General features: G+C 43.2%; 1 protein-coding gene across 3 annotated transcripts in view; it reads left to right on the forward strand.

Annotated features, from left to right (window-relative positions):
* GSPT1 (G1 to S phase transition 1) overlaps positions 1-14,887 on the forward strand; it is a 49,737-nt gene that overhangs the window by 23,983 nt on the left and 10,867 nt on the right. For all 3 annotated transcript variants that reach the window (XM_050774090.1, XM_050774089.1, XM_050774091.1), the window contains exons 6-11: positions 1,017-1,094; positions 4,716-4,896; positions 5,522-5,676; positions 5,842-5,982; positions 7,521-7,614; positions 9,627-9,707. In XM_050774090.1, coding sequence (XP_050630047.1) covers positions 1,017-1,094; positions 4,716-4,896; positions 5,522-5,676; positions 5,842-5,982; positions 7,521-7,614; positions 9,627-9,707 — 730 coding nt within the window. The remainder of the gene's footprint in view (positions 1-1,016; positions 1,095-4,715; positions 4,897-5,521; positions 5,677-5,841; positions 5,983-7,520; positions 7,615-9,626; positions 9,708-14,887) is intronic.

Here is a 14,887-nt window from a genome sequence, read left to right on the forward strand (position 1 = left end):
TTGTATTTTTAGTAGAGATGAGGTTTCACTATGTTGGTCAGGCTGGTCTCGAACTCTTTACCTTGTGATCCGCCTGCTTTGGCCTCCCAAAGTGCTGGGATTATGGGCATGAACCACCACACCAGGCCACTTTGTCTGATAATTTGAGACTGTAAATATCCTTTTTCACTTACACTTTCCATAATTTTAGCATCCACCAGTGGTACCTTTAACTATTTTCTAGCCAGGCATGGTGGCTCTCACACCTGTAATCCCAGCACTTTGGGAGGCTGAGGTGGGCAGATCACTTGAGGTCAGGAGTTCGAGACCAGCCTGACCAACATGGTGAAACCCAGTCTCTACTGAAAATACAAAAACTTAGCCTGGCATGGTGGCACATGCCTGTAATCCCAACTGCTTGAGAGACTGAGACAGGAGAATCACTTGGACCCAGGAGGAAGAGGTTGCAGTGAGCTGAGACCACGCCGCTGCACTCTACCCTGGGCGACACAGCGAGACCCTGTCTCAAAAAAAAAAAAAAAAATATGGCCAGGCGCAGTGACTCACGCCTGTAATCCCAGCACTTTGGGAGGCCGAGGCGGGTGGATCACCTGAGGTGAGGAGTTTGAGACCAGCCTGGTCAACATAGTGAAACCCTGTCTCTACTACAAGTACAAAAATTAGCCGGGCATGGTGGTGGATGCCTGTAATCCCAGCTACTCGGGAGGCTCAGGCAGGAGAATCACTTGAACCCGGGAGACAGAGGTTGCAGTGAGCCGAGATTGTGCCATTGCACTCCAGCTGGATGACAAGAGCGAAACTCCGTCTCAAAAAATATATATATATATATATATATATATTTTTTTTTTTTTAAATAGATATTTTTGATACATATATTTTGAGATGGACACACACACACACACATAAAATAACTATTTTCTGGAGTTGAAATTCCCCTCGACGATTTTCACATTTTCCTAATTCCACTGAGTAATTCGTGAATAATTGTTTCCTTTTTTTTCTTTAAATGTTTTCAGGTATTTGACTGGAATGGTTGACAAAAGGACACTTGAAAAGTATGAAAGAGAAGCTAAAGAGAAAAACAGAGAAACTTGGTATAGTAAACTTTAATGACATTATAAATTACTTTTTTTTTTTTTTTTTTTTTTTTTTTTTTTGAGACGGAGTCTCGCTCTGTCGCCCAGGCTGGAGTGCAGTGGCGCGATCTCGGCTCACTGCAAGCTCCGCCTCCCGGGTTCACGCCATTCTCCCGCCTCAGCCTCCCGAGTAGCTGGGACTACAGGCGCCCACAACCGCGCCCGGCTAATTTTTTGTATTTTTAGTAGAGACGGGGTTTCACCGTGGTCTCGATCTCCTGACCTTGTGATCCGCCCGCCTCGGCCTCCCAAAGTGCTGGGATTACAGGCGTGAGCCACCGCGCCCGGCTATAAATTACTTTTAAGGAAACGATGGCCACTTAGTGCTTTTGGAGCCTGTTAAAATACAAATTGTTGAAGTCTAAAATGGTATCGCAACAAAGGAAATTTCCCCTCTCCTCATAATACACAGAAGATGAGTTCCTAATGACTTAATAACTAACACAGAGAAATTTGGAAACAATCCATATATTTGGTGATAGACTTGTTGAAAATATTATAAACCATCCATTTAATTGGGTCATTCTGCAACCACTGAAAACTTACATTTACATAATTTATAGTAACTATGAATAGAACTTGCATTGTGGTGGCAGTTGGGGGGAAGCAGGAAACATCCTTGTGCTTAAGATATGACCATTATGTAAATAAATGCTGGAAATAAAATGGAATGGAATTATTGACTGGTTGCCTTTGAATGGTGAGACAGTCAACTTTTTTCTGTTTTCTAACCTTACTACTTTTATTTTTAAAAAGTTAGCAAGCCTTATCTCAATGGGATATTGGTGGTCATTTAAGAAAAAATAAAATTATATTCCTCTATAATAAGTGGGAAAAATGCTAGTCAGTGTTATAAAAAATTGAGGACATGCTATGAAGTACAGATGATGAGGTAAGCTAAATTAATGCTTACTGTTATGGATGGTTTGAATTTATATAAATTTTTACTTGGCAGTGTAATATTGAAGCAATTTTTAGCAAGTAGCCATTGCTCCCACATGGTGCGTTAGTGGCTTTCACTTTTCAAAAATATCTGAGGACAGTTATTTTTTATTTTATTAAAAAGTTTTAGGCCTGGCACAGTGGTTTACGCCTGTAATCCCAGCACTTTGGGACACCGAGGCGGACGGATCACGAGGTCAGGAGATCGAGACCATCGTGGCTAACACGGTGAAACCCCTTCTCTGCTAAAAATCCAAAAAATTAGCTGGGCGAGGTGACAGGCACCTGTAGTCCTAGCCACTAGGGAGGCTGAGGCAAGAGAATGGCATGAACCTGGGAGGCGGAGCTTGCAGTGAGCCGAGATAGCGCCACTGCACTCCAGCCTGGGCAACAGAGTAAGACTCCCTGTCAAAAAAAAAAAAAAAAAACAAAAAAAAAACAATTTTTATTGGGCCAGGTGTGGTGACTCACGCCTGTAATCTCAGCACTTTGGGAGGCAAGGCAGGCAGATCACCTGAGGTCAGGAGTTCGAGACCACCCTGGCCAACATGGTGAAACCTTGTCTCTACTAAAACTACAAAAATGGCTGGGTGCAGTGGCTCATGCCTGTAATCCCAGCTCTTTGGGAGGCCGAGGCAGGCGGATCACCTGAGGTCAGGAGTTCGAGACCAGCCTGACCAACATGGAGAAACCCTGTCTCTACTAAAAATACAAAATCAGCTGGGCGTGGTGGCACATGCCTCTAATCCCATCTACTGGGGAGGCTGAGGCAGGAGAATCACTTGAACCCGGGAGGCGGAGGTTGCAGTGAACCGAGATCGGGCTGTTGCACTCCAGGCTGGGCAACAAGAGTGAAACTCCATCTCCAAAAAAAACAAAACGACAAAAATTAGGAAGGTGTGGTGGTGGGCACCTGTAATCCCAGCTACTTGGGAGCCTGAGGCAGGAGAATAGCTGAAACCTGGGAAGCAGAGGTTGCAGTGAGCCGAGATGGTGCCGCTGCACTCCATCCTGGGCCAGAGTGAGACTCCGACTCAAAAAAAAAAAAAAGGGGGCCAGGCATGGCCTGGGCTCTGTCGCCCAGGCTAGAGTGTAGTGGCTCCATCTCCGCTCACTGCAAGCTCTGCCTCCCGAGTTCACACCATTCTCCTGCCTCAGCCTCCCGAGTAGCTCGGACTACAGGTGCCTGCCACCACGCCCGGCTAACTTTTTGTATTTTTAGTATAGTCGGGGTTTCACTGTGTTAGCTAGGATGGTCTTGATCTCCTGACCTCGTGATCCACCCACCTTAGCCTCTCAGAGTGCTGAGATTATAGGCGTGAGTCACCGTGCCCATCCAAAAAAGTTGTATTACCCTTTGACTCTCAAGACACCCATTATTTGTGTTGTATTTTGTGCCATGTGAGTATAAAAATGAAGTAATAAGGGAGCTCATTATCACTTAACACACAGTGATACTGGCATTTGTACTTAGTTTTTCTCTGTATGTTGTCAACTTGCCATAAAATAATGTTCTAGACTGTATAATTGACTGTGTTTATATAAAACCTCCAAGGTTTTGAATCAAAATAATACATTTTTTCAGTTTTCTTTTTTTTTGGAGACAGAGTCTCCCTGTGTCACCAAGCTGGAGTGCAGTGGTGCAATCTCAGCTCACTGCAATGTCCGCCTCCTGGGTTCAAGCGATTCTCCTGCCTCAGCCTACCCAGTAGCTGGGACTACAGGCACGCACCACCATGCCCAGCTAATTTTTGTATTTTTAGTAGAGACGGGGTCTCACCATGTTGGCCAGAATGGTCTCGATCTCTTGACCTCAGGTAATCCGCCTGCCTCGGCCTCCCAAAGTGCTGGGATTATAGGCGTGAGCCACTGTGCCCAACCCCCCCTTTTTTTGAGACAGAGTCTCGCTCTGTTGCCCAGCCTGAAGTGCAGTGGCACAATCTCGGCTCACTGCAACCTCTACTTCCCAACTTCAAGCGATTCTCCTGTTTCAGCTTCTGAAATAGCTGTGACTATAGGTATGCACTACTATGCCCAATTTTTGTATTTTTAGTAGAGATGAGGTTTTGTTGTATTGGCCAGGGTGGTCTCAAACTCCTGACCTCAGGTTATCTGCCAGCCTCGCCCTCCCAAAGTGTGGGGATTAAAGGCGTGAGCCACCGCACCCAGCCCTATTCTTTTAATTTCTTCGTTTACTTTTTTTTCTTTTAATTTGAGACGGAGCCTCTCCCTGTTGCCCAGGCTGGAGTGCAGTGGCAGATCTTGGCTTACTGCAAGCTCCTGAGTTCAAGCGATTCTCCTGCCTCAGCCTCCTAAGTAGGTGGGATTACAGGTGGGCGCCTCCACACCCTGCTAATTTTTGTATTTTCAGTAGAGATGTGGCGTCACCATGTTGCTCAGGCTGGTCTCAAACCCCTGACCTCGTGATCCACCGCCTTGGCCTCCAGAAGTGCTAGGATTACAGGTGTGAGCCACCGTGCCCGCCTCAGTTTTAATTTCACCAGTCTTGTTCATGATTTAGTTGTTGTGTGATGGACATAAAGCTGGATGTTGTCAATTATATCTTTAATGGTGAAGAATATCCTAAAAACTCTGATGTTCTTAGGAATATTATTCTTTTTTAAAAAATTATTTCAGGTACTTGTCTTGGGCCTTAGACACAAATCAGGAAGAACGAGACAAGGGTAAAACAGTAGAAGTGGGTCGTGCCTATTTTGAAACCGAAAAGAAGCATTTCACAATTCTAGATGCCCCTGGCCACAAGAGTTTTGTCCCAAATATGATTGGTGGTGCCTCTCAAGCTGATCTGGCTGTGCTGGTAAGAAGACATTTCCAGTCCGTCTAATTTGTTAGTAGCCCCACTTACGTCTTTAAATTTGAATTTATCTTCTAAAAGCTCAAATTCAGGTTGTAGTGAAATATAATGATGTACACAGTCAGTTTTCATCATACTAATCTCTTCAAGAAATCTTCAAAATTTGATTTACTTCTGAAAATATATGTTACCTTTTCTCTCCTGTTGCTGTTACCTATTACCATGTCAGATCTTAGTCTCTATTAAATGCCAAGTCCGCCGTTAGGCACCATGGGTAAAAGATGAATAGGAAACCATCTGTTTCATATGGTCTTCAGTCGTTTTGCAATCTTCACAAAATACTGGTAGTAGATCCCTTTTTTATTTTTATTTTTTGTAGTTACAAGGTCTAGAAAGTAAATGTTGGAATTTTAAAATATGCAGGTATACTAGATTTTGGGAATGTGGAGGATTGGAAGCATTTAGACATTGTTTGATTTGTGACATTCAAAAGCAAGTACGTCATAACTCATTTGCTTCTATTTTCTTGCAAAAAAACCTTGTGATATAACTGAAAGGAAAGATGTTTTACTGCCATAAGGGTATGCCTGAAGGCGTAGGAGTAAACTGTTTCCTTTCTTGGAATTAGGTAATCTCAGCCAGGAAAGGAGAGTTTGAAACTGGATTTGAAAAAGGAGGACAGACAAGAGAACATGCAATGTTGGCAAAGACAGCAGGTGTAAAACACCTAATTGTGCTAATTAATAAGATGGATGATCCAACAGTAAATTGGAGCAATGAGAGGTGAGCGTAGATGTCTGGTATTTTATGTTAGTGGGACTAAGGATGGTTTTGTTATTGTACGCCTTTTTCTCTAGGGTTTTTCTAAACCTTAATCTGTTTACTTAGGAAACTAGAGTTCTTGGTTTACATTGTAATTGAGTTATTTTGGTTATATTATAATTGTAGATATGAAGAATGTAAAGAGAAACTAGTGCCATTTTTGAAAAAAGTTGGCTTCAATCCCAAAAAGGACATTCACTTTATGCCCTGCTCAGGACTTACTGGAGCAAATCTCAAAGAGCAGTCGGATTTCTGTCCTTGGTACATGTAAGTAACTGTTTTTTCCTTTTTTTAGAAAGGAAAAGGATGTTACTACTTAAATTACTTATAAAGACATACGCTGAGTAACATGTTAACATATGCTATTGAGCATACATCTTTATAAGTAGTTTAAGAGAATATTAACTGTAACCTTGGTTTTTTTTTTTTTTTTTTTTGAGACGGAGTCTCGCTCTGTCGCCCAGGCTGGAGTGCAGTTGCCGGATCTCAGCTCACTGCAAGCTCCGCCTCCCGGGTTCACGCCATTCTCCTGCCTCAGCCTCCCGAGTAGCTGGGACTACAGGCGCTCGCCACCTCGCCCGGCTAGTTTTTCGTATTTTTTAGTAGAGACGGGGTTTCACCGTGTTAGCCAGGATGGTCTCGATCTCCTGACCTTGTGATCCGCCCGTCTCGGCCTCCCAAAGTGCTGGGATTACAGGCTTGAGCCACCGCGCCCGGCTACCTTGGTTTTAAAAATACTTAGATCTTTGCCCATTTTTAAACTGGGTTGTCATTTTGTTGCTGAGTCCTAAGAGTTCTTTTTAATACTGGCCACCAGTCCCTTATCAGCTGCAATCTGATTATAGCAAGTATTTTCTCCCACTTTATGAGTTGCCTTTTTTCACTTCTCGATGGTGTCCTTTGAAGCACAAAAGGTTTTATTTTTGAAGCTTTTTACATTTAGGTGTGTATTTTATTTTGAGTTAACTTTTGTGTAAGATGTAAGGTCTATGTCTAGGTTCATTTTGTTTTTGTATATTAATTGTTTACACACAATTTGTTGAAAAGACTATTCTTTTTCCATTGAATTGAATTGGCTCCCTCATTGAAAATCAAATGACCATAAATATGAGTTTATTCTTGGACTCTGTGTTTCTGTTTTTTTTGTTGTTGTTTATTTGGTTTTTTTTGAAACAGGCTTTCACTCTGTTGCCCAGGCTGGAGTGCAGTGGCATGATCTCAGCTCACTGCAACCTCTACCTCCCAGCTCAAGAGATCTTCCCACCTCAGCCTCCCAAGTCGTAGGGACTATAAGCACATGCCACCGCACCTGGCTGATTTTTGTATTTTTAGTAGAGATGGGGAGTCACCATGTTGCCCAGGCTGGTCTTGGACTCCTGGGCTCAAGAGATGCACCTGCTTTTCGGCCTCCCAAAGTGCTGGAATTATAGGCATGAGCCACTGCACCCAGCCAGTACTGTATGTTTAAAGGGGAAATTATTTCATGGAATCTTGGTTTCAAAACTGGAAAAGTCAATAAAAATTAAGTAATATAGTCAATTTATTACATATAGGTTATTTGCTATAAAATACTTTTCTAAATTTTAATAAGTTTATGAGGAAGCCTTATACTGAGCAGTTTTGTAATATTTTTCGTTTTCTGTGGAATAAGTGAGATGAAATGGATAATAAATTGAATGGGAAAAATACATGAGTAGAATGAAAATATTGTTATAACCTGTTTAAAGTTATAGTCATGTAACTTAACATTTTGATATTTATGTTGACTTTCTTTTCTTTAATGGATATTGTTGTTATGTTCTCAGTGGATTACCGTTTATTCCATATCTGGATAATTTGCCAAACTTCAATAGATCAGTTGATGGACCAATCAGGCTGCCAATTGTGGATAAGTACAAGGTACCCAAAATGTTAAAGAAATTGGGTTTCTTGGGAGGTGAAATCATTGTTGTGCATTTTGTTTCTAATTATGAAAACTTTTTTTCTTTTTTTTCTTTTTTTTCTTTTTGAGACAGAGTCTCACACTCTGTTCTCCAGGCTAGAGTGCAGTGGTGCAGTCTGGGCTCACTGCAAGCTTGCAGGTCACGCCTTGCAGGTTCACGCCATTGCCCTGCCTCAGCCTCCTGAGTAGCTAGGACTACAGGTACCCGCCACCATGCCTAACTAATTTTTTTGTATTGTTAGTAGAGACAGGGTTTCACCGTGTTAGCTAGGATGGTCTCGATCTCCTGACCTTGTGATCCATTCACCTCGGCCTCCCAAAGTGCGGGGATTACAGGTGTGAGTTACTGCACCTGGCCTTCTTTTTTTTTTTTTTTTTTTTTTTTGAGATGGAGTCTCGTTCTGTCACCCAGGCTAGAGTGCAGCGGTGCGATCTCAGTTCACTGCAATCTCTGTCTTCCAGGTTCAGGAGATTCTCCAGCCTCAGCCTCCTAAGTCGCTGGGACTACAGACATGTGCTACTGCATCTGGCTAATTGTTTTTTGTATTTTTAGTAGAGATGGGGTTTCACAGTGTTGGCCAGGCTGGTCTCGAACTCCTAAGCTCAGGTGATCTGCCTGCCTTGGCCTCCCAAAGTGCTGGGATTACAGGCATGAGCCACCATGCCTGGTCCAGAAACTTTATTAACAACATAACATTGATGTCTTTTTCTTACTGGCTTTATTTTAGTGGTATAGACAGACCATAATTTATTCAACAAGTTTAGTTTATTTTAGCTGTTTCCAGATGAGCCAGGGATCATATCTCAGTGATAAACTCATAGATGTAACTGCTGGGCTCAAAGGATTTTCTCATTAAAGTTGATGCATATTGATAAATAGCATCGCAAAAATACTGTGCTAACTTCTGTTACCACTGGCAGCATGAGTGTTCGTTTTACCACAGCCTCACCAGCGCTGGATGTTCATCTTAAAATAAACTTCCTTGTTTTTAACTGGATTTCCAACTTGAATTTTTTTTAAGTTTTGCGGTATCAATGTATGTAATGTTTTCTCCTCCTCAAATACATCATTCTTTAATTAGCTCCATTCTAAATTTCTTTAACAAATACTGTTTTTTCCAATTTTATATATGAGGAAACAGGCCTAGAGATTAGGAGAACCTGAATTGGTACAATCAGTTCAGATCTTCCAACATGAATTTCTGTGTTGTTTTTTGCACCTTTTTTTTTTTCTTTTTTCTTTTTTTAGATGGAGTCTCGCTCTTTCGCCAGGCTGGTGTGCAGTGGCATGATCTCAGCTCACTGCAACCTCTGCCTCCTAGGTTTAAGCGATTCTCATGCCTCAGCCTTCCTAGTAGCTGGGATTATAGGCATGCACCATCACACCCAGCTTAATTTTTGTATTTTTAGTAGAAATGGGGTTTCACCGTGTTAGCCAGGATGGGCTCGATTTCCTGACCTTGTGAGCCACCGACCCCAGCCTGTTTTTTGAGACAGAATCTTGCTCTGTTTCAAGCTAGAGTTGAGTGGTTCAGTCTTGGCTCATGGCAACCTCTGCCTCCCGAGTAGCTGGGATTACAGGCATTCCACCATGCCTGGCTAATTTTTGTATTTTTAGTAGAGATGGGGTTTCGCCATATTGGCCAGGCTGGTCTCGAACTCCTGACCTCAGGTGGTCCACCCCCCTCTGCCTCCCAAAGTGTTGAGATTATAGGCATGAGCCACCGTACCCACCCTGCACCATATTTTCTTTTTAAATCATAGGCATCCTGCATTATTAATATCACACAAATGCTTATGACATATTATTACAGAGTATTTGTTACTGAGTTTAAGATGAACCTAAGCCTTCTACTTAAGCAAATGATTTTCCTTTATGAATAAGCAGTGTAGAATTTCACTTTGGGCTATTGAGCTGTTATACAGCACCAGTAAGTCTGAAACTGGATTTTATTTTACATTTCATCAGGATATGGGCACTGTGGTCCTGGGAAAGCTGGAATCAGGATCTATTTGTAAAGGCCAGCAGCTTGTGATGATGCCAAACAAGGTAAGAATCGGTTATGCTGTTTCCCATCTATTTATTGATTTTTTTTTTTTTTTTTTTTTAAAGATAGGGTCTTGTTCTGTCACTGAGGCAGCAGTGCAATGGCACAGACATAGCTTATTGCAGCCTCAAACTTTCAAGTAATCCTGCCACCTGAGCCTCCCAAGTAGCTGGGACTATAGGCATGTGCCACTCTGCCTGGCTAATTTTTTTTTTTTTTTTTTTTAAATAAAAATTGAGATGGGGCCTCACTATGTTGACTAGACTAGTCTCTAACTCCTGGCCTCAAACAATCCTCCCATTTTGGCCTCCCAAAGTACTAGGATTACAGGCGTGAGCCACCATACCTGACCTCCTTTGTGTTATTTTTGACTGTTCAATTGCTGATGTTTGCAGATAACCTGAAGCAGGGTTTCTCTAACAGCTCCAAAGATGTTGCTTATGCTGGACCACATACTTGAGTCATCAGTACCTTCAGATGGGGATTTTGCTAGATTTCATTGAGAATTTATTTACCATGCTAACTCCAGGCAGAGTAAATTAGAAAAAGAATCCATTATCAAGTGTAATATTTAGACATAATTGGCACCTTACAAATTGTATTATCTCGCTTCTTGATGCCTTGTGCATTGGAGATTAGAATATATAGTATCTTCTAAAATGTTTCTATTTTAAAGCCTGCTTTTTCCTATTATCTTTGCAACTTGAAGGCTGGCATCTGAATGAAAATAATTCTCAGGTTGAGTTCTTAGTTAGTTGTTGTTGTTGTTTTGAGACGGAGTCTAGCCCCATCGCCCAGGCTGGAGTGCAGTGGTGCATTCTCGACTTACTGCAACCTCTGCCACCTGGGTAGCTGGGATTACAGGCATGCATCACTATATCTGGCTAACGTTTGTAGTTTTAGTAGAGACAGGGTTTCACCATGTTGGCCAGGATGGTCTAGATCTCGTGACCTCATGATCTGCCCGCCTGGGCCTCCCAAAGTGCTGGGATTACAGGCGTGAGCCACCACACCCAGCCCTTACTGAGTTTTGTCTGTAGAGTTGTCACAAAAATTATGGAGATGAGCCAGGCCGGGTGGCTAACACCTAGCACTTTGGGAGTTTGAGGTGGACAGATAGCTTGAGCCCAGGAATTGGAGACCACACTGGGCAACGTAGGGAGACTCTGTCTCTTTGAAAAATAAAATTAGCCACTTGTGATACATGCCTGTGGTCCCAGCTATTTGGGAGGTTGAGGCAGGAGGATTGCTTAAGCCCAGGAAGTCAAGGCTGCTATGATTTATGATGTCTGATCATACCACTGCACTCCAGGCTGGGCAACGGAGCAAGACCTTTTCTCGAAAAAAAAAAAAAAGCTATGGAGGTGTAAGGCAGCTTGGTGGTTGCAAGGGGCTGAAGGAGGGAAAGTAGGGAGTGACTGCTTAATGGGTATAGGATTTCCTTTTTGGGACAATAAAGTTTTAGAATTAGTGGTATTGATTGTACAACATGGTGAATACACTAGATGGCACTGAATTGCAAACTAAATGGTTTAAAAGTTAAATGTTATTATTTATATTTTTCCAGAATAGAAAAAAGTATGATTCTCTAAACATAAGTGAAGTTAGTACCCAGACATATTTGCAAGTGAGGGGCCTTAGTAGCTAGTATAGAGAAAGTGGCTGTTCTCTGTGGAAGCCGTCACTTGATACTAATCACTAGGCAGGTATAGAATGTCCTAGAGTTGAGCAAGTCTCAAAAACTCACTTCAGTTTAGTCCTCCTGAATCTCAGTGGAACAGAGCTAGAATAGTTTAAAAGACATAGAGGCGGCTGGCACAGTGGGCCACGCATGTAATGCCAGCACTTTGGGAGGCTGAGGTGGGTGGATCACGAGGTCAGGAGTTCGAGACCAGCTTGGCCAACATAGTGAAACCCCGTCTCTACTAAAAATACAAAAAATTAGCCAAGTGTGTCAGCGGGTGCCTGTAATCCTAGCTATCCAGGAGGCTGAGACAGGAGAATCGCTTGAACCCCGGAGGTGGAGGTTACAGCGAGCCAAGATCACACCACTGCACACCAGCATGGGCAGCAGTGCGAGACTCCGTCTCAAATATCAAATAAAAAAGTGGCAAGACTTTTACAATAAAAAATTCATGGGGTTGGCAACCTATGGAATGAGAGAAAACATTTGCCAATCATATATCTAAATATGGGGTTAATACTAGAATATATGAAGAACTCCTACAAGTCAACAAAAAAACTAAACAACCCAATTCAAAAATGGGCAAAGGACTGCAATAGACATTTTTCCAAAGAAGATGTACAAACAGCCAAAACGTACATGAAAAGATGCTTAGCACCACTAACCATTAGGGAAATAGAAATCAAATCCACAGGGCTGGACATGGTGGCTTACGCCTATCATCCCTGCACTTTGGGAGAAGCTGAGGCAGGAGGATCACTTGAATTTTGAGACCAGGCCAGGTCTCTATGTGTAAGATTCCATCTCAGTTAAAAACTTTTTTTGGAAAACAAAGTAACATGTGTTGGCAAGGATGTGGAGAATTTGGAACCCTTGTGCACTGTTGGTAATGTAAAATTGTGCCAAGTGCTGTGAAAAAATATAGCAGTTCCTCAAAAAATCAAACATAGATTTCCCACGTAATCCAGCAATACCATTTCTGAGTATATACTCAAAAGAGTTGAAAGCAGAGTCTCGCCGGGCGCGGTGGCTCAAGCCTGTAATCCCAGCACTTTGGGAGGCCGAGACGGGCGGATCACGAGGTCAGGAGATCGAGACCATCCTGGCTAACACGGTGAAACCCCGTCTCTACTAAAAAATACAAAAACTAGCCGGGCGAGGTGGCGGCCGCCTGTAGTCCCAACTACTCGGGAGGCTGAGGCAGGAGAATGGCGTGAACCCGGGAGGCGGAGCTTGCAGTGAGCTGAGATCCGGCCATTGCACTCCAGCCTGGGCAGCAGAGCGAGACTCCGTCTCAAAAAAAAAAAAAAAAAAAAGCAGAGTCTCAGATATCTGTATAAACATGTTCATAGATGCATTATTCACATTAGCCAGAAGGTGGAAGCAGCCCTGGTGTCCCTAAAGGATGAATGGATAAAGCAAGCGTGTTACATATATGTAATAGAATATTGTACAGCCTTCAAAAGGAAGTTCTGACATAGGCCACAACATGAATGAACCTTGAGGACATTATGCTATGTGAAATAAACCAGTCACAAAAAGACAAATACCGTATGATTCTACTTAAATGAGGTACCTCGAATAGTCACATCTGTCAACTGAAAGTAGGATGGTGGTTGCCAGTGTTTGGGGGAATGGGGAGTTTCAGTTTTGCAAGATAACAAGATTTTAGAGTTCTGAATATTGGTTGTACAATATTTTAACGTATTTAATACTATTGAAATGTACACCTAAAATCGTTATGATGGTAAATTTTGTTACATGTATTTTAACCACAGTAATTAATGGGTTAAATTAAAAATTGGGTTTTTACTTTGATATTTTATGAAACTGTTCTGAAATACAGATAGTGGTTTTTTTGTTTGTTATTTTTTTTATTTTTATTTTTTTGAGACGGAGTCTCACTCTGTATGCCAGGCTGGAGTGTAGTGGCACGATCTCAGCTCACTGCAACCTCCACCTCCCGGGTCCCAGTTCAAGCAATGCTCCTGCCTCAGCCTCCCGAGTAGCTGGGATTACAGGAACGTGCCAACATGCCTAGCTCATTTTTGTATTTTTAGTAGAGACGGGGTTTCACCATGTTGGCCAGGCTGGTCTTGAGCTTATGACCTCGTGATCCACCTGCCTTGGCCTCCCAAAGTGCTGGGATTACAGGCGTGAGCCACTGCGCCCAGCCAATACAGATTGTTTTTTAGGTGAGTGACTTCTAAACTCTTGTTTCTTTCTTTCTTTTTTTTTTTTTTTTTTTTGAGACGGAGTCTCCTACTGTGGCCCAGGCTGGAGTACACTGGCGCCATCTTGGCTTACTGCAACCTCCACCTCCAGGGTTCAAGCAGTTCTCTGCCTCGGCCTCCCGAGTAGCTGGGATTACAGGTGCCCGCCACCGCGCCTGGCTAATTTTTGTATTTTTAGTAGAGACAGGATTTCACCATCTTGGCAAGGCTGGCCTTGAACTCCTGACATCATGGTCCACGTGCCTCAGCCCCCCAAAGTGCTGGGATTCCAGGTGTGAGCCACCACGCCTGGCACCCCCCGTCCTTTTTTTTTTCCCTGGAGATGGAGTTTCGCTCTTGTTGCCCAGGCTGGAGTACAGTGACACGATCTTGGCTCACTGCATCCTCTGCATCCTGGGTTCAAGTGATTCTCCTGCCCAGTCCTCCCGAGTAGCTGGGATTACAGGCACCTGCCACCATGCCCCGCTAATTGCTTTTTTTCTTTTGTATTTTTAGTAGAGACAGGGTTTCACCATGTTGGCCAGGCTGGTCTCAAACTCCTGACCTCCCAAAGTGCTGAGGCATGAGCCACTGCACCCGGCCTGCAGAGCATTGTTAAATGTAGTAAATGTCACTGATGGTAAATTTCATGTGTATCTCCTCTCACATCACTTGTTCTTTTGCTTCACCTTACTGCCACAGCCAGCATTGGAAGTACTGAGGAGCAATACTGGCATCAGAACTGGAGGCTTCCATAACTATTTTATTTTTACATTAAAAACTTTTTTTTTTTTTAAAGACCAGGATCTCGCTGTGTCACTCAGGCTACAGTGCGGTGGTGTGATCGTAGCTCACTGCAGCCTTAAACTCCTGGGCTCAGGCAATCCTCATGCCTCAACCTTCCAAGTAGCTGGGCTAAAGGCATGTGGACTACCCAGCTCTATGGACTATTTTGTTAGAAACAAAGAGTTTAGGCTGGGCACAGTGGCTCACGCCTGTAATCTGAGCACTTTGGGAGGCAAAGGTGGGTGGATCACCTGAGGTCAGGAGTTTGAGACCTGCCTGGCCAACATGGTGAAACCTCGTCACTACTAAAAATACAAAAAATTAGCCGGGCGAGGTGGCGGGTGCCTGTAATCCCAGCTACTTGGGAGGCTGAGGCAGGAGAATGGCTTGAACGCAGGAGGTGGAAGTTGCAGTGAGCCAAGATCACGCCACTGCACTCCAGCCTGGGCAACAAGAGCAAAAGTCCACCTCAAAAAAAAAACAACAGTCCTATGCAGCC

The sequence above is a fragment of the Macaca thibetana genome, chromosome 20 (genome assembly GCF_024542745.1).
Source record: "Macaca thibetana thibetana isolate TM-01 chromosome 20, ASM2454274v1, whole genome shotgun sequence".
Lineage (NCBI taxonomy): Eukaryota > Metazoa > Chordata > Mammalia > Primates > Cercopithecidae > Macaca > Macaca thibetana.